At 48.1% G+C, this 20,703-nt stretch overlaps 1 protein-coding gene and 1 pseudogene across 1 annotated transcript; one reads left to right on the top strand and one right to left on the bottom strand.

The window, feature by feature from the left end:
• Nucleotides 1-824: 824 nt before the first annotated feature.
• Nucleotides 825-2,344, bottom strand: LOC123439449 (aspartic proteinase CDR1-like). Its single transcript, XM_045116160.1, has one exon. It carries the CDS (start codon nt 2,294-2,296, stop codon nt 932-934), a length of 1,365 nt encoding a protein of 454 aa, XP_044972095.1. The 5' UTR covers nt 2,297-2,344; the 3' UTR covers nt 825-931.
• Nucleotides 2,345-3,828: 1,484 nt separating this feature from the next.
• LOC123441448 lies at nt 3,829-19,287 on the top strand (annotated as a pseudogene).
• The last annotated feature ends 1,416 nt before the right edge of the window (nt 19,288-20,703 follow it).

Below are 20,703 nucleotides of genomic sequence, written 5' to 3'. Positions count from 1 at the left end.
AAGCTTGGATAGCGTGCCACTTCAATGTGTAACATAATCGCTATACTTTTACTTTTATATGCTTTCATTGTTAAAGTTTTGTGTGTTTTGGGCTGATTCAATGTATTTCAGTTAATCTACATGTATTGATATTAGTTATCTTATATATTTTCATGTGTTATCTATCCCAGATCTGTTCTTCCTATGTTCTTTCATATTTTATATTATTTAACAGCGACCGTGTTGCAGAAATAATTTCTGAAACAACGAACGGGTTACAAAAATAATTTCCCCAACTCGTGAAACAATAGCGGTGTTGCAAAAACAACGATCGTGTTGCAGAAAACTGGAGAAGGGATGAATGGTTGCAAGGTTAAAGGAGAGGGAGAGTAGGTGGTGGCCGATCCATCTTGTTGCAACAACCCACGATACATATGCCCGGCTTGCAGCTGCCGCCATCGTCGGCGCAAGGCCGGGATGGATCATGGACAAGCCTAAGCTCAAGTTGGCCCTTCCTGCCACGCATGTGCGCCCCAGCCTCAGTTGCGCCCCCGCAACACGCGCACGCCACGAGTTTCACCTGACCCTCATCCCTCTTTTGTAGACCTGATTTGGAAGAATGAAGTGCGTACAAGACTGAGGAAGGAAGAAGATGGCTAGGAATGGGAGGAAATAAGGTTGAGTGCGCGTGTGGATGGATTGGATGGTACAAGGTTGAGTGCGCGTATGGATGGATTAGATGGTACGTGGCTGAAAGGGGTTATGTGACCGAAACGGCATTGTATCCACGCGATCAAAGGATAGGAGGATGTACGAGATGACGGATGCGTGAAAGTTATCAGCCGGATGAATAAAATCATTTTCCGTAATAGTTGTGGTCTTTTTGTTTCTTTTGTCTACTAATAACACACTAGACGTAGTGATTATTATTACATGGTGATCGGTTAGCTAGCTACACAGATAAATACACCGAAGGCGGGAGGAGAGAGGAGTAGGAGCTCGCGCAGTCGGCAGCAGCGAAGGACATGGCGCCCTTGTCCAGGTCGAAGCCGACATGAAAGTTCTGCTGCGCGATGCTCCCGATCGTCGCCACCACCGGCCGATTATCCGTCACCGCCGACATCGCCAAGCACACGGTCGCCTCCCGCGCCTCCACGAACGCGTTCCGCGCCTGCAGGGTGATCACGGCGCCGCCGCCAAACTCTAGCGTCACTTCCGGGAAAAGCTTCACCCAAGCCTCAGTCTCGCCAGCCACGTCGTAGCACAGATCCAGCAGCCTCTCCGGCGACTGCTTCCGCGGGAGCTTGATGCTCCGGGCGAGCTCCGCCACGACCAGGTCCAGCAGCCCCTTGTCGAGGTACGTCAGTACCGTACCGGAGTCGACGATGACGGGGGACCGCTTCGGCGGCATGATGGTCGAGCTCCCAATCTTGACGGACGCGAGGAGGATCGTGTAGAAAGCGTCCACCACGGAGGGGATCAGCGGCGTGGTCACCGCGCCCGGCTCCGTCACGGCGGCGCGGGAGCCGAAGCTGAGGATGGAGGAGGCGTTGACGTAGAAGGGCGCGAGGCAGTACGAGAACCTCCGGCCGAGCGACGTCGCGGCGCCGATCTGGTTGACGAGGGAGCCGCTCCCGGCGCCGAGGCCGACGTTGCCGGTCAAGCGGGACGCCTGGCCGGTCACGTTCGTGGCGCAGCCGAAGTTGACTCTGGGCACTTGCAGCTGCGGGCGATCGCGGCATCCGACGCAGCCGCCGGGAGCGTCGTCGAAGGTGAAGGTCTCGGTGGAGAGGAGGCCCGTCGTCATGGAGCCGTCGGCGTAGGAGAAGCGGTACCGGCAGAAGGACTTGGCGTCGCAGGAGGTGCCGTAGATCGCGTGGCACGAGTCGGACCGGCAACCCAGGAGGCCGTAGGATGAGGAGGAGGACGGGTCGAAGGCGACGCTCAGCGGCGCGCCCGGCGGAGGACCGGCGGTGCCGTTGCTGCATTTGAACCACACGAGGTCGCTGCCGGTGTCGACTAGGGCGAGCATCCGGGTGCGCGGCGTGCCGACGTTGACGTACATCAGGTACTCGTACGGAGTGGACACTACCTCGGACACGGCGCCGCCTGGGCCTGGGTACAAGCGCGCCGTGGAACGCCGCAGGGCGGCAAGCACGCGGTCGTACGGCGTCAGCGATGGATCGTGGAACGGCGACTTGGCAGAGTCCCGGTGGATGAACTCCACGCTAAACCCGCCGCCGACGACGCGCCCCGTGCACCCGCACAGCCGCGCTGTCAGGACGAAGACAATGAGCAAAAGAGCTCGACCCGCCATCGTGCCTATCTCTTCTTCTTATCACTCCTAGCTAGCTGTGTGCTGATCGCTTGCTAATGGCCTCCTCTGCTGGTGCGTATTTGTAGGGGAAGTAGGAAGGCGAATGTGGTATGTCAGGATTTGGCATGAATTGCTGATTGCCCGCCATATGCGTAATAATGGTAAATTGGAGAGAGATTATAGTGACTTTAAAGGAGGTAATTAAGATCGTGCTAAAAGATGATCAGTTGATACTTGCCACTATTTAGCACGCGAATATTCCAGTGTCAAAACAGGCAGCTGGTTGCCTTTTTTCCGTCGCCAAAACATTAAACCTAAATTCTAAAAAATGCAGCTGCACTTTTTAGACAGATCAGGCGCAAACCCTTCCGAGCCGTCCGATGCGATCGCGGGTGTCGCACCAACCCGCAGGAGCCACCTGGTCGGGGCGTGGAGCAGCGTCAGCGTTCGTTTGTCGCTTACTTGGTCGGGACCCCTCGAGACATTTGCACGTGTCGAGCCGCGCACACGCGACCTCTCTTCCCCACTCCTCTCCTCTCTCTCTCTCTCTCTCTCTCTCTCTCTTTGATGTGAGACGCAGAAATCGTCCGCACCTTCCACCCAAATCTCACTGACCGACGGTGGTAAAGGAAGGATGATGCCGGCGAGGGAACCGCCGCTGCGACTGGAGGTGTCGTCTAGGCGGAGGCCATTTCATGGACCATGGCGGTGGAGCAGGCCCTCTCCGGGCACCTGATCGACCGCCATCGGGCGCCATCGGCGCGCACGTAGTCCCTCCAGCACCCGCGACAGTAGAAGTGGGCGCACCCGGCAGACCGAATCTCGCCAAGGGCAAAAAGAATGCTCAACACGATGCCCACGTTCAAGCTTTTTTATGCATACACATATGCTTTTTCGCTGCCCTATTGGGAGGGGAGGGACTGAATGTGTTAATTTTTTCTTTCGGCAAAATTTCCGGTGCAAGCGGGCAAGTTGTAACCGGCAATTGGGCATTTTTCACGGAAATACTCGCTTGTGCTTTGATTCTAGTACAACTGAACTGGGCTGCCGTTTCTCTAGATCGTGAATTGTTGGGGCCTGCGTTGTACGTGATTGCTCAGCCTGTGAGCTGCATCACTAAATCATACTCCTTCGGTCCCAAAATAATCGTCTTAACTTTATACTATTTCTAATACAAAATTATACTAAGTTCAAGGCACTTATTTAAGACGGAGGGAGTGGCATGTTGGTCCTTTGGCTTGGGTGTGTACAACACGGTCAACAGTAGTTTGGTCTTCCGTTTCGTTTGTCATGTTGGCTGTAGCCCGCTAGTGTTGTAGATATCTCTACTCCTAAAGCGGCAGTTGGTAGCCGGCGCTCACCGGTCTATTTTCGTCCATCCTCCCACCGTTTTGTTTAATTTTTGTCTTCTCTGGCTACTAAAAAAGACCACAACGTGAGCTCCTCTATCCCTAGCGCACGACAAAAAAAATCATCCATGGTCTTTTTTCGTCTCCGCACGATTCCACGCCCACGCCAAAAGAAAAACCTAAAGAAAAGGACCCCGATGCTCCAGCCGCGCATCACATCGCCTCCATCTCGATCCCAGATCGGTGTCATCGCGAACCCTAGGTCGCCTCCATCCCACAGGCCTTCGCCGCCGTCCCTCCACCGCGAACGCCATCCCGGATCCATTCGCCGCCACCCCGGATCTTCTCGCCCCCATCCCATCTCCCGTATCTTGCTGGTCGTTGCCTCTCAACGACGGCTACCCCTAGCGGCAGTTGCACGAGAGATGGATCTTCATCCTCTCGAACACAACCACGGAGGCGAGCCGTCCGCCGCCATCCTCCTTCCCGCTGGCCGTCGTCGCCGTCGTCTCCGTCACGAATCTTCTTGGTGGCGGCAAGGAAATCACTCGCGCGTCGTCATCGCCGTCGTCGCCGTCCTCCTCCCACTCTTCTTCGATCGCCATTCCCCGCAAGCGAGCGCGGACGTAGAAGGCCGGGAGCGCCAAGGCGAAGGCGACGCCCAAGCGGGCCAAGAAAGAGTCGAGCAGGAGCAGCAAGGAGTCTGCCGCCTCCGCCAATGGCGCCATCGCATCTGGGAAGAGGAGCTCCATCTAAGGGGGGGTCACAAGGTATGGATCATATGTGTATTCTCTGGATTGATTCTGATCTCAAGCCCGCAAAATAACCAATCAATTGCGCATTGCCGCTGATTAATCAAAAGTCGGAGAATTGGTTGGTCCCCAACCTTGGCCTGCATGTCAAAAGTCTACACCATTTGTTCCCTCCTGATCTCTCGGCGAGCCAGTTAAGCATGATCCCGGTTCAGTTCTTGAATTCAGCTGGTGGATTTTCTTGTCATGCTCCAATTGAATAATTCAGTCAACTACGGTTAGTTGTTAGGAAGTAGGAGGGCCGGTTGATCTGCAATCTGCATTACCGCTGCCTGCTCATTTAATCTGGTCAATCAGTTTTTTCCTTACTTTTTTATCTTCTTGAAAAGCAAGTGCTTATAAATTGATCAGCTCCATGCATGTTAATATGCGAACATGCGATCCGGCACAGGTGGACATGCAGATTTGAGGCATACCTCTGGGACAAGAAGAAAGGGAGGCAAGGTAAAAAAAAAATCCTCCTTCTGATTTTCAGATTTAAATCACATAGTCTTTCAGACAATATGAAAATCATAGTTCAGATTTATAGAATTATTATTTTTATGCGTAGATGGAAAAATAGGGATGCAATACGAGGATGGTACCTAATACTGATTAAAAAACTGCTCTGAATCATGATACTATATCTGGCTGCTATTAGCACAAAGCATATATTTTTTCCGTAAAGCGAAACGAATTTATTAAGGCTGATATTGTGACAGCCCGATGTCGGCGTTCCAGAAAATTCCCCTTCTATTCCGTTTTCGTCGTGTGTCTATTTTCTTTTGTCGCATCATCATCGCATCATGCGCATCATCTGCATTGCATCGGCATCTCCGTTGCCAATAGTTTTCAAAACTTGCATCACTTGTTAGTTGCCGGTTCACGTCGTTGTCCGTTCTGAGCCTGATCGCACACGCACGCGTCCGCGGCATTGTCGAAACCCTGTTTTAAAAGTGTGCATTAAAGTTTCTTTGATCGAGATGAAACTTGGCATGCGGTCGTGATTAGTTATAGCTAGGCCGCCTGTCGAATTTCGTCGCGATCGGAGTCCGTCTGGTACCCGAACGGTCGACCGTAGTGGCACCGTCTTCGGTTATTCGTCGGACATTTGTCGGTGTTTTAAAAATCGTTGCCGCGCCGCACCACTCCCCTCTCATTTTAGCCAACGCCACTCTACACACCTAACCCTAACCCGCCTCTCCGATCGGACCGCACGATCGCGATCGGAGGGTCGAAAAACCCCCAGATACACTCCATCCTAGCCCCCTTCCTATAAAAGAAGCCCTCCCTGCCATTTTAGGGAAACCCTAACGGCTGCATCAATTTCCGCGCCCACCAACCCGGCGCAGCCACCTCTCTCTCTCCTCCCTCCACCCACCAGCCGCCGCGGGCCCGCCGACCCAGATCGGGCCCGGGCAGGCCCATCCGGCCGCCGCCGCTCGCAGCGCTCTGCGCCGCCCGTGCCCGAGGCAGCAACCGAGCCGCCGAGCCCCGCCTCTCCTCCTGCGCGCGCCGCTCCGCCCTAGGCCGTCGCCGGAGCCCCTCTGCACCGCCTCCTCGCCGCCCCCTCGAGTCCCGCGCCGGCAACCGCCACCAGATCGAGCGTTCGCCGCCTCCCCGCAACTTCTCGCCACCATGGCCGCCGCCCCACGCCCTGTCTTGGTTCTGTTGGGAAACGTCGCATGGGAAACAAAAAATTTCCTACGCGCACGAAGACCTATCATGGTGATGTCCATCTACGAGAGGGGATGAGTGATCTACGTACCCTTGTAGATCGTACAGCAGAAGCGTTAGAGAACGCGGTTGATGTAGTGGAACGTCCTCACGTCCCTCGATCCGCCCCGCGAACAATCCCGCGATCAGTCCCACGATCTAGTACCGAACGGACGGCACCTCCGCGTTCAGCACACGTACAACTCGACGATGATCTCGGCCTTCTTGATCCAGCAAGAGAGACGGAGAGGTAGAAGAGTTCTCCGGCAGCGTGACGGCGCTCCGGAGGTTGGTGATGATCTTGTCTCAGCAGGGCTCCGCCCGAGCTCCGCAGAAACGCGATCTAGAGGAAAAACTATGGAGGTATGTGGTCGGGCAGCCGTGAGAAAAACGTCTCAAATCAGCCCTAATTGCTCCATATATATAGGAGGAGGGAGGGGGACCTTGCCTTGGGGTCCAAGGGACCCCCAAGGAGTCGGCCGAGCCAAAGGGGGGAGGACTCCCCCCCCCAAACCGAGTTGGACTTGGTTTGGTGGGAGGAGTCCCCCTCCCTTCCCACTTCCTCCCTCTTTTTTTTCTTTTCCTTTGATTCTTTATTCTTGGCGCATAGGCCCCCTTGGGGCTGTCCCACCAGCCCACTAAGGGATGGTGTGTCTCCCCAAAGCCTATGGGCTTCCCCGGGGTGGGTTACCCCCCCCCCCCCGGTGAACTCCCGGAACCCATTCGTCATTCCCGGTACATTCCCGGTAACTCCGAAAACCTTCCGGTAATCAAATGAGGTCATCCTATATATCAATCTTCGTTTCTGGACCATTCCGGAAACCCTCGTGACGTCCGTGATCTCATCCGGGACTCCGAACAACATTCGGTAACCAACCATATAACTCAAATACGCATAAAACAACGTCGAACCTTAAGTGTGCAGACCCTGCGGGTTCGAGAACTATGTAGACATGACCCGAGAGACTCCTCGGTCAATATCCAATAGCGGGACCTGGATGCCCATATTGGATCCTACATATTCTACGAAGATCTTATCGTTTGAACCTCAGTGCCAAGGATTCGTATAATCCCGTATGTCATTCCCTTTGTCCTTCGGTATGTTACTTGCCCGAGATTCGATCGTCAGTATCCGCATACCTATTTCAATCTCGTTTACCGGCAAGTCTCTTTACTCGTTCCGTAATACAAGATCCCGCAACTTACACTAAGTTACATTGCTTGCAAGGCTTGTGTGTGATGTTGTATTACCGAGTGGGCCCCGAGATACCTCTCCGTCACACGGAGTGACAAATCCCAGTCTTGATCCATACTAACTCAACTAACACCTTCGGAGATACCTGTAGAGCATCTTTATAGTCACCCAGTTACGTTGCGACGTTTGATACACACAAAGCATTCCTCCGGTGTCAGTGAGTTATATGATCTCATGGTCATAGGAATAAATACTTGACACGCAGAAAACAGTAGCAACAAAATGACACGATCAACATGCTACGTCTATTAGTTTGGGTCTAGTCCATCACGTGATTCTCCCAATGACGTGATCCAGTTATCAAGCAACAACACCTTGTTCATAATCAGAAGACACTGACTATCATCGATCAACTGGCTAGCCAACTAGAGGCATGCTAGGGATGGTGTTTTGTCTATGTATCCACACATGTAAATGAGTCTTCATTCAATACAATTATAGCATGGATAATAAACTATTATCTTGATACAGGAATTATAATAATAACTATACATTTATTATTGCCTCTAGGGCATAATTCCAACAGTCTCCCACTTGCACTAGAGTCAATAATCTAGCCTTCACATCACCATGTGAATTTACATTGTATAAAATCTAACACCCATACAGTTCTGGTGTCGATCATGTTTTGGCCGTGGAAGAGGTTTAGTCAGCGGGTCTGCTACATTCAGATCCGTGTGCACCTTGCATATATTTACGTCCTCCTCCTCGACGTAGTCGCGGATGAGGTTGAAGCGTTGTTTGATGTGTCTGGTCTTCTTGTGAAACCTTGGTTCCTTTGCCAGGGCAATGGCACCAGTGTTGTCACAGAACAAGGTTATTGGATCCAGTGCACTTGGCACCACTCCAAGATCCGTCATGAACTGTTTCATCCAGACACCCTCCTTAGCCGCCTCCGAGGCAGCCATGTACTCTGCTTCACATGTAGAATCTGCTACGACGTTTTGCTTGGAACTGCACCAGCTTACTGCACCCCTATTAAAAATAAATACGTATCCGGTTTGCGACTTAGAGTCGTCCGGATCTGTGTCAAAGCTTGCATCGACGTAACCTTTTACGGCGAGCTCTTCGTCACCTCCATACACGAGAAACATCTCCTTAGTCCTTTTCAGGTACTTCAGGATATTCTTGACCGCTGTCCAGTGATCCACTCCTGGATTACTCTGGAACCTACCTGCCATACTTATGGCCAGGCTAACATCCGGTCTAGTGCACAGCATCGCATACATGATAGAACCTATGGCTGAAGCATAGGGGACGGAGCGCATATGCTCTCTATCTTCATCAGTTGCTGGGCACTGAGTCTTACTCAATCTCGTACCTTGTAACACTGGCAAGAACCCTTTCTTGGACCGTTCCATTTTGAACCTCTTCAAAACTTTATCAAGGTATGTGCTTTTTGAAAGTCCTATCAGACGTTTTGATCTATCCCTATAGATTTTAATGCCTAGAATGTAAGCAGCTTCTCCTAGGTCCTTCATAGAGAAACTTTTATTCAAGTAACCTTTTATGCTCTCCAAAAGCTCTATGTTGTTTCCAATCAGTAATATGTCATCCACATATAATATTAGAAACGCCACAGAGCTCCCACTCACTTTCTTGTAAATACAAGATTCTCCAACCACTTGTATAAACCCAAATGCTTTGATCACCTCATCAAAGCGTTTGTTCCAACTCCGAGATGCTTGCACCAGTCCATAAATGGATCGCTGGAGCTTGCACACCTTGTCAGCATTTTTAGGATTGACAAAACCTTCGGGTTGCATCATATACAACTCTTCCTTAAGGAAACCGTTAAGGAACGCCGTTTCGACATCCATCTGCCAGATTTCATAATCGAAAAATGCAGCTATCGCTAACATGATTCTGACGGACTTAAGCATCGCTACGGGAGAGAAAGTCTCATCGTAGTCAATTCCTGGAACTTGTGAAAAACCCTTTGCCACAAGTCGAGCTTTATAAACGGTCACATTACCGTCAGCGTCCATCTTCTTCTTAAAGATCCATTTGTTCTCAATAGCCTTGCGGCCCTCAGGTAGTATCTCGAAAGTCCACACTTTGTTCTCATACATGGATCCTATCTCGGATTTCATGGCCTCTAGCCATTTGTTGGAATCTGGGCCCACCATCGCTTATTCATAATTTGCAGGTTCATTGTTGTCTAACAACATGATTGATAAGACGGGATTACCGTACCACTCTGGAGCAGCGCGTGATCTCGTCGACCTGCGTGGTTCAACAGAAACTTGAACTGGAGTTTCATGATCATCATCATCAACTTCCTCCTCAACTGGCGTCGCAATGACAGAGGTTTCCCCTTGCCCTGCGCCACCATCCAGAGGGATGAGAGGTTCGACAACCTCGTCAAGTTCTATCTTCCTCCCACTCAATTCTCTCGAGAGAAACTCCTTCTCGAGAAAAGTTCCGTTCTTAGCAACAAACACTTTGCCCTCGGATTTGAGATAGAAGGTGTACCCAACTGTCTCTTTTGGGTAACCTATGAAGACGCATTTTTCCGCTTTGGGTTCCAGCTTTTCAGGCTGAAGCTTTTTTACATAAGCATCACATCCCCAAACTTTAAGAAACGACAACTTTGGCCTTTTGCCATACCACAGTTCGTATGGTGTCGTCTCAACGGATTTTGATGGTGCCCTATTTAAAGTGAATGCAGTTGTTTCTAATGCATAACCCCAAAATGATAACGGCAAATCAGTAAGAGACATCATAGATCGCACCATCTCTAACAAAGTACGATTACGACGTTCGGACACACCATTACGCTGTGGTGTTCCAGGCGGTGTTAACTGCGAAACAATTCCACATTGTCTTAAGTAAGCACCAAACTCGAAACTCACATATTCACCCCCACGATCAGACCGTAGGAACTTGATCTTCTTGTTACGATGATTTTCCACTTCACTCTGAAATTGCTTGAACTTTTCAAATGTTTCAGACTTGTGCTTCATCAAGTAGACATAACCATATCTACTTAAATCGTTAGTGAAGGTGAGGAAATAACGATATCCGCCGCGTGCCTCTACGCTCATTGGACCACACACATCGGTATGTATGATTTCCAATAAGTCACTTGCACGCTCCATTGTTCCGGAGAACGGAGTTTTAGTCATCTTGCCCATGAGGCATGGTTCGCACGTGTCAAGTGAATCGAAGTCAAGTGACTCCAAAAGTCCATCAGCATGGAGTTTCTTCATGCGCTTTACACCAATATGACCTAAACGGCAGTGCCACAAAAATATGGCGCTATCATTGTTTACTCTAACTCTTTTGGTCTCAATGTTATGTATATGCGTATCGCTATCAAGATTCAATATGAACAATCCTCTCACATTTGGTGCATGACTATAAAAGATGTTACTCATAGAAATAGAACAACCATTATTCTCAGACTTAAAAGAGTAACCGTCTCGCAATAAACAAGATCCAGATATAATGTTCATGCTCAACGCAGGCACTAAGTAACAATGATTTAAGTTCATCACTAATCCCGATGGTAGCTGAAGTGACACTGTGCCGACGGCGATTGCATCAACCTTGGAACCATTTCCTACGCGCATCATCACTTCGTCTTTCGCCAGCCTTCGCCTATTCCGCAGTTCCTGTTTCGAGTTGCAATTATGAGCAACAGAACCGGTATCAAATACCCAGGCACTACTACGAGAGCTAGTTAAGTACACATCAATAACATGTATATCAAATATACCTGATTTTTCTTTGCCCGCCTTCTTATCTGCCAGATACTTGGGGCAATTGCGCTTCCAGTGACCCATACCCTTGCAATAGAAGCACTCTGTTTCAGGCTTAGGTCCAGCCTTGGGTTTCTTCGGCGGATTGGCAACAGGCTTGCCGCTCTTCTTCGAATTGCCCTTCTTGCCTTTGCCGTTTCTCTTGAAACTAGTGGTCTTGCTCACCATCAACACTTGATGCTCTTTACGGAGTTTAGACTCTGCGACTTTCAGCATCGCAAACAACTCGCCGAGAGACTTGTTCATCCCTTGCATGTTGTAGTTCAACACAAAGCCTTTATAGCTTGGCGGCAGTGATTGAAGGATTCTGTCAGTGATAGCCTCTTGAGGGAGTTCAATCCCCAGCTCAGCCAGACGGTTTGAGTACCCAGACATTTTGAGCACATGTTCACTGACAGACGAGTTTTCCTCCATCTTGCAAGCATAGAATTTATCGGAGGTCTCATACCTCTCGATCCGGGCGTTCTTCTGAAAGATAAACTTCAACTCCTGGAACATCTCAAATGCTCCATGACGCTCAAAGCGACGTTGAAGTCCCGGTTCTAAGCCATACAAGACTGCACATTGAACTATCGAGTAGTCCTCCTTACGCGCTAACCAAGCGTTCTTAACATCCTGATCAGCCGTAGCGGGTGGTTCATCTCCTAGCGCAGCATTAAGGACATAATCCTTCTTCCCAGCTTGTAAGATTAGCTTAAGATTACGAGCCCAGTCTACAAAGTTGCTTCCATCATCTTTCAACTTAGCTTTCTCTAAGAACGTATTAAAATTCAGGATGACACTCGCGTGAGCCATGATCTACAACACAAATATATTCAAAGTGGACTTAGACTATGTTCAAGATAATTAGACTTTAATTTAATAAATTTATTCGCTAAACTCCCACTCAAAAAGTACATCTCTCTAGTCATTTGAGTGGTTCATGATCCACTTACACTAGCTCAAGTCCGATCATCACGTGAGTTGAGTATAGTTTCAGTGGTAAGCATCCCTATGCTAATCATATCAACTATATGATTCATGATCGACCTTTCGGTCTCATGTGTTCCGAGGCCATGTCTGCACATGCTAGGCTCGTCAAGCTTAACCCGAGTGTTCCGCGTGCGCAACTGTTTTGCACCCGTTGTATGTGAACGTTGAGTCTATCACACCCGATCATCACGTGGTGTCTCGAAACGACGAACTGTAGCAACGGTGCACAGTCGGGGAGAACACAATTTCGTCTTGAAATTTTAGTGAGAGATCACCTCATAATGCTACCGTCGTTCTAAGCAAAATAAGGTGCATAAAAGGATTAACATCACATGCAATTCATAAGTGACATGATATGGCCATCATCTCATGCTTCTTGATCTCCATCACCAAAGCACCGGCACGATCTTCTTGTCACCGGCGCCACACCATGATCATCCATCAACGTGTTGCCATCGGGGTTGTCGTGCTACTTATGCTATTACTACTAAAGCTACATCCTAGCAAAATAGTAAACGCATCTGCAAGCACATATGTTAGTATAAAGACAACCCTATGGCTCCTGCCGGTTGCCGTACCATCGACGTGCAAGTCGATATTTCTATTACAACATGATCATCTCATACATCCAATATATCACATCACATCGTTGGCCATATCACATCACAATCATACCCTGCAAAAACAAGTTAGACGTCCTCTAATTTTGTTGTTGCATGTTTTACGTGGTGACCAAGGGTATCTAGTAGGATCGCATCTTACTTACGCAAACACCACAACGAAGATATATGAGTTGCTATTTAACCTCATCCAAGGACCTCCTCGGTCAAATCCGATTCAACTAAAGTTGGAGAAACCGTCACTTGCCAGTCATCTTTGAGCAAAGGGGGTTACTCGTAACGATGAAACCAGTCTCTCGTAAGCGTACGAGTAATGTCGGTCCAAGCCGCTTCAATCCAACAATACCGCGGAATCAAGAAAAGACTAAGGAGGGCAGCAAAACGCACATCACCGCCCACAAAATCTTTTGTGTTCTACTCGAGAAGACATCTACGCATGAACCTAGCTCATGATGCCACTGTTGGGAAACGTCGCATGGGAAACAAAAAATTTCCTACGCGCACGAAGACCTATCATGGTGATGTCCATCTATGAGAGGGGATGAGTGATCTACGTACCCTTGTAGATCGTACAGCAGAAGCGTTAGAGAACGCGGTTGATGTAGTGGAACGTCCTCACGTCCCTCGATCCGCCCCGCGAACAATCCCGCGATCAGTCCCACGATCTAGTACCGAACGGACGGCACCTCCGCGTTCAGCACACGTACAGCTCGACGATGATCTCGGCCTTCTTGATCCAGCAAGAGAGACGGAGAGGTAGAAGAGTTCTCCGGCAGCGTGACGGCGCTCCGGAGGTTGGTGATGATCTTGTCTCAGCAGGGCTCCGCCCGAGCTCCGCAGAAACGCGATCTAGAGGAAAAACTATGGAGGTATGTGGTCGGGCAGCCGTGAGAAAAACGTCTCAAATCAGCCCTAATTGCTCCATATATATAGGAGGAGGGAGGGGGACCTTGCCTTGGGGTCCAAGGGACCCCCAAGGAGTCGGCCGAGCCAAAGGGGGGAGGACTCCCCCCCCCAAACCGAGTTGGACTTGGTTTGGTGGGAGGAGTCCCCCTCCCTTCCCACTTCCTCCCTCTTTTTTTTCTTTTCCTTTGATTCTTTATTCTTGGCGCATAGGCCCCCTTGGGGCTGTCCCACCAGCCCACTAAGGGATGGTGTGTCTCCCCAAAGCCTATGGGCTTCCCCGGGGTGGGTTACCCCCCCCCCCCCCCCGGTGAACTCCCGGAACCCATTCGTCATTCCCGGTACATTCCCGGTAACTCCGAAAACCTTCCGGTAATCAAATGAGGTCATCCTATATATCAATCTTCGTTTCTGGACCATTCCGGAAACCCTCGTGACGTCCGTGATCTCATCCGGGACTCCGAACAACATTCGGTAACCAACCATATAACTCAAATACGCATAAAACAACGTCGAACCTTAAGTGTGCAGACCCTGCGGGTTCGAGAACTATGTAGACATGACCCGAGAGACTCCTCGGTCAATATCCAATAGCGGGACCTGGATGCCCATATTGGATCCTACATATTCTACGAAGATCTTATCGTTTGAACCTCAGTGCCAAGGATTCGTATAATCCCGTATGTCATTCCCTTTGTCCTTCGGTATGTTACTTGCCCGAGATTCGATCGTCAGTATCCGCATACCTATTTCAATCTCGTTTACCGGCAAGTCTCTTTACTCGTTCCGTAATACAAGATCCCGCAACTTACACTAAGTTACATTGCTTGCAAGGCTTGTGTGTGATGTTGTATTACCGAGTGGGCCCCGAGATACCTCTCCGTCACACGGAGTGACAAATCCCAGTCTTGATCCATACTAACTCAACTAACACCTTCGGAGATACCTGTAGAGCATCTTTATAGTCACCCAGTTACGTTGCGACGTTTGATACACACAAAGCATTCCTCCGGTGTCAGTGAGTTATATGATCTCATGGTCATAGGAATAAATACTTGACACGCAGAAAACAGTAGCAACAAAATGACACGATCAACATGCTACGTCTATTAGTTTGGGTCTAGTCCATCACGTGATTCTCCCAATGACGTGATCCAGTTATCAAGCAACAACACCTTGTTCATAATCAGAAGACACTGACTATCATCGATCAACTGGCTAGCCAACTAGAGGCATGCTAGGGACGGTGTTTTGTCTATGTATCCACACATGTAAATGAGTCTTCATTCAATACAATTATAGCATGGATAATAAACTATTATCTTGATACAGGAATTATAATAATAGCTATACATTTATTATTGCCTCTAGGGCATAATTCCAACAGGTTCCCCATCGTCCCCCGCGTCAGGCCCCGTCGGCCGCCACCGGGAAGGGCTCCGCAGCCACCAGATCCGGCCGCCCCCCCCCCCTCGTCGCTGCCCCTTTCCGTCGCCACGGGAGCCAGCGCCGCCCCTGCTGTGGTTCGCGGGAGCACGAGAGAGGAGACGCGAGCCCTCCCGCTCGCCACAGCCCCGTCGCCGTTGTGGGCCGGCCCAACCGCCTCGGCCTGCCCAGGCTCCTCCGTGTGTCCCATCTCGAACCGGCCTAGTGGCCTTCCCCAAGGTATTCCCCGCCCGTGGCATATTTTGCCAATGTTGCGCCTTTGTTCTTTTGGCCTGTTAGAAGTTTAGGCCCGGTATATATATATATATATTTTTTCCCTTTTAGGGATTTTTTGGAATAATATAAATTCCAGGAAAATAGGTAAATATTTAGATGCCCGTATCTTTTAATACGTGTGTCGGATCGGAATGTGTAGCGTATGGATTTTGTGTAGAATTCCGCGTAGATTTCGAATTTCTAACTTGCATAATTATTTGAGGTAGTTTGAAGTGCCTAATGCATCGTTTTGCATGCTGTTTCAGTAGGTTTCGCCCCGTATTTAATTTTCGCGCAAGTCCGGATTTCTCGTATGCCGTATTAGAAATGTTCATGCTCTAGGGACCCATTAGCCATGTATTTTAGAGCGTTCGTTGGTATTTTTGCGTGTAGGGATTGCCGCTAGTTTATTTTTCCGTGTATAGGTGATTATCTCGCAATTTCGTGTGGCATTATTTTTGTGCGCAACCCCACATATTTTACTGTGCAATTAGTTTTAGCTTTTGAGTAAATTAGTTCGCGCGATATTTTTGCCATGTTGCCCTCTTGTTTATTTCGTAGGATTTAATCCGTGCCGTGTTTGATCAAGTTGTCAACCAGGGAGTTGTTTTTGGATGTTTAGACTAGCCCCTGGTATTTTTGCTTGCAATAGAAATGCATGTTTAGGTGTGGTTTGATTGCCCTCAAGTTGCTAGAAATAGTGCTGATTTGGAGGAGCTGAAATATTTCTAAGTCTGAGATCTGTTATATTTTGTTGATGTCTTGTCTTGCTTGTAACTTGTGATCTGTAGCTCTTTTGAGGTTGGTGCAATGGAGTTAGTTTTACCCCTTGTGTTTCCCTAGCATGCTGTAAATTTTCATCCCATTTGGAGTCCTGTAGCTATAGGTTTTGCTGCTATCAATATGGCTTCAGATCAAAAACTAAAAACTGCACTTTCATGAGGTGTAATTTTCATTAAGTCTGAAATAGTGTGTGAGATGCCATTTTGTGTCTTCTTTCCCTAGTGATCCATGATGCCATGCTAGTTGTTGTTATTTATTTGTAGTAGTGCTTATTGACCTCTTTCCTGCCATGCCTTGTTTGAGTTTATCGGAGTTGTGTAGCCCGCAGTTGCAGGGTGTAGTAAATGCTATGTGGCTTATTTTGGCAGATTGTAGTGATTTCTTGTTTTGCTCGTAGTTATTGAACCGTAGCTCCGATTTGATCGTGTACTACATGAAACTTGCTTAGAATCTCATGTAGTTTCATTTTCTCTTGCTGGTTGTATGTTTTGAAGTGCTCGTGACCGCCGTTGCACACATATTGCATTCATGCCATCATATCTTGCGGTGCTTGTATCTTTTGATCCGTAGCTCCGTTGGAGATGTTCTCTATGTGTAAATTGCTTGAAATGACACGTAGAATCACGTGAACCTATTTGTTTTGCTGTTTAACAACTAATTAAATATGTTAATTCAGATCTGGACAGAATTGTAAATTAACATGTGAGGTCGTCTCGGAGATGCTATATGTCATTTCCGACCTCATTTAAAATGTCTTGATAGGTAGTATAATTTCCGCTTCACCTCGTGCATGTTTGACAACATTAATATTATCGTGTAAATAACCGGGAGTGAACTAAATAATTCATATGTGGAGTTTCGTCAATATGCAACTCGTTGCATATTGAACTTCACTTAATGTGTAGTGTTTGATTGTGTGAATTGTCATGCCGTGACTTGCATGTATTCAACTGCTCATGCATCATATGTGTTGTGCATCGTGTGGTGAATTCCGTGTGTTGATTTGTGTTTCCGGTTTGCTTCGTCTCGATAGAGTTCCGCAGCGTGCCGGATTGTGAGGACCCGTTCGACTACATCGGTTCGTCTGCTTCACGGAGGCATTCTTCTTCCAAGCGGGATCTCAGGTAAGATGACCATTTCCCCAGATACCATTACTATCATTGCCATGCTATTTTTACCGCTTCTATCGTTATGTCTCGTTGCCTACCACATGTTAAATGTCAGCCTTCCAAAAATGCCATGATAACTTTCAACCTGTTCGACCTAGCAAACCACTGATTGGCTTTGTTACCGCTTGCTTAACCCTGTGTAGCGTTGCTAGTTGCAGGTGCAGTTGCTTCCATGTGAAAGCATGGGTTCCTTGTTTTATCATCATATTAAATGCTATTTATTTTAATGCACTTATATACTTGGTAAAAGGTGGAAGGCTCGGCCTTTCTAGCCTGGTGTTTTGTTCCACCTTTGCCCTCTTAATTTCCGGCTACCGGTGTTATGTTCCATAATTGAGCGCTCCTAACACGATCGGGGTTGTTATGGGGACCCCATTGATAATTCATTTTAGATTAAAGCTGGTCTGGCAAGGCCCAACATTGGTTTTACATTTGTCCAACATAATAATTTTGATAACATTGAAATGCATAGGGAGTTAGCGCTACCTGAGGAGTAATTCTACATAATATAGGGAGGGCCAGTGCTGATGGTGCTGGTCCAAAACAGAGCACCGTGCGGGGCCACCGCGAGGAAACTCGAGGTTTGGCACTCGTACGCTTTGTTTATCCGTCGTGTCCTGAGAACGAGATACGCGGCTCCTATCGGGATCGTCGACACGCCGGGCGGCCTTGCTGGATTAGTTTTACCTTTGACGAGATATCTTGTGCATCGGGATCCCGGTGATGCTTTGGGTAATCTCAGAGTTCAGGTTTTCCACTAGGGAATCCGACGAGATCGTGAGCTTCGTGATTGAGGATTTCTATGCGGCTTGTGGTAATTTGTGATGGACTAGTTGGAGCACCCCTGCAGAGTTAAATCTTTTCGGAAAGCCGTGCTCGCGGTTATGTGGCAACGTGGAAACTTTGTTTAACACTGGTTCTAGATAACTTGAAGTTAACTTAATTAAAATATGCCAACTGTGTGCGTAACCGTGACTGTCTCTTTCGTGAGTTCTTTCTCCGATCGAGGACACGGTGGGGTTATGTCTGACGTAGGTTGGTGTTCAGGATCATTCATTTGATCATCAGTAGTTCACGTCCGTTATGCGAAGATCATCCCCCTCTTATTTCTTGTACTCGTAAGTTTAGCCACCAAATATATGCTTAGCAGCTGCTGCAACCTCATCACTTAACTATGCCTCACCCATTAAGCTTTGCTAGTCTTGATACCTTTGGAAATAAGATTGCTGAGTCCCCTGTGGCTCACAGATTACTAAAACACCAGTTGCAGGTACAGGTAAAGGTTACTTGACGCAAGCGCGTTGATTGTTCATTTGGAGTTGCTTCTTCTTCTTCATCGATCTAGGATGGGTTCCAGGCCGGCAGCCTGGGATAGCAAGGATGGACGTCGTTATTCTTTTGTCTTTTTTTTCGTCCGTACACGGACCCTGCTCTTACTCTTGATGTTCATGTAATGTTCTGATGTGACTCTGATGTAGCTTGTGGCGAGTGTAAGCCAATTCAATATATATATCTCTTCTTTTCAGTACATGTACTTGTAACGATATCCATTCTTGCGACACGACGAGATGCGCTTCTATCCCTGACGAGGCCTTCGTGCCAAATTGAGGATAAGGTCGCATCTTGGGCGTGATAGATATTCTGATTATACTTTTTTATCTCTTTGTTTCCTGTTATCTTTTGTGGGGGCCCTTGTCTGGTCATCTGCATGTGACTGCGATCTACTTGTGCTTGATGTTGTGTTGGCTCAATAGTCTATCTGGGTAAGTCCCACAAGCATATTTGTAGACACATATCTAGCCTACCCTTTTTTGGCAGATTCATGTCACTTCTTATTTTCTCTTCATTTTTACTTTTTACTTGTTGAGGATTTAGTTGTCTGAGCGTGTGGTAACTCTGCATGGGCTTATGAGAAAGAGGAGGCAGCTACTCGTGCGTATGACCTTGCAGCTCTCAAATATTGAGGTCCTGAAACCACACTGAATTTCACCGTACGTTTTGCTGCTCTTGGAAACAGAAAAAAAAAAAAAGAAATCATCATTGATACGAATGTGTACATGTACATCCAAGTTGCTGCATCAGTTCCTGTTTGGTACAAGCAGGAGTCGGGGTGTGTCTTGGCAAGCACCACCATTGTCCATTGACTCGAGAGTTGTGGAGGTGACAGCAGAGCAAAAGAGATGAGTCACTGAGTAGTAGTAACGCCTTGACAGTCCATGTCGCGCTTGAGTTTTAGTGTACAACTTACATAAGCAAAGCACATAAAAATACACTCTAATGTGCTGGTTGTTTAACAAATGTTTGTTCCTGCAAAAATAACGTTCCTCATGCATTCGTTCATGAACCCACGTGGATGAGCACGCCAAGGAGAGGTCGGAGATGGAGTCGGTGTCGCGGGAGGAGTACCTCGCCACGCTCTGTCGCTGGAGCAGCGGCTTCTCCAGGGGGGTCTCCAAGTACAGGGGCGTCGCCAGGTAGGAGTACTACACTACTAATACCGCATTAATCAGCAGCTCCTGTTTTGGTGATGTGGGTATAGCTCATTCATTAATTACTACTCAACTCTGTTTTTTTCTCTTTGGTGATTGGGTTATATGCTACTTTGTGTTAAAGAATCTATTCATGTCAACTTTAATAAATCTTGTCATGTTTTCATAGGTTGTCGATGCCGGTGTGCGAGGTCGACCAACCATGCGACGTGCGGAGCGTCCAGTCCGTAGGCTCATCCCCTTCTCTGTCCTTTCCGGAGGCGACCATTGTTGGTACATTGCGCTCGTGTCACCTCTCATGATTTTTTTTTCTGGTTTGATTCCCAATGTCTCACCGTGTTGGTATGCGGAAGGCATCAGTTCATGTTGTTTTCTGTTGTTGTCGCACGTAGGTTTGCCACTGGATTCTTGTCGAATCTACCCTGCCGTCCAACTCCCCTAATGCTCTGCTTCCCATTTGTTGGATTTGTTGAGATGTTGTGATGCTTACAATAGCTCAGCTTAGTGAGCGTTGGGTTGCTTAGAGATGCCAATCTGGGTCGTTGGTGTTCATTAACATAGAGTAACCTTTCAATTTGATGGCATATTATTATCAAGCAAGCCCAAAGGATTGGGAAATAATTAATCTATTGCATCTTGTGTTCGGGCATTTTTTTTTTCCTTTGGGAGTTTGGACTGACAAATGATTGTTTTCTCCAAACAGATTTGATAATCATCACAACATCAAATCCTTTGTCATGTGATTTCCATTATGTTTTACATCACAATTTTTTTGAGATAGTGCACTGCCTTATTTCTGTTGTGGAATGCTCGACATAGTACTACTGCATTGATGCAACACGTCTGATGATGTTTTCATCTGTTGGACATTGTACGTGTTGAAGTATGGTGCACT

The sequence above is a fragment of the Hordeum vulgare genome, chromosome 3H, assembly GCF_904849725.1.
Source record: "Hordeum vulgare subsp. vulgare chromosome 3H, MorexV3_pseudomolecules_assembly, whole genome shotgun sequence".
NCBI lineage: Eukaryota > Viridiplantae > Streptophyta > Magnoliopsida > Poales > Poaceae > Hordeum > Hordeum vulgare.
Note: the sequence above shows the minus strand (reverse complement) of the source record. Positions and strands in the feature narration are given on the sequence as shown.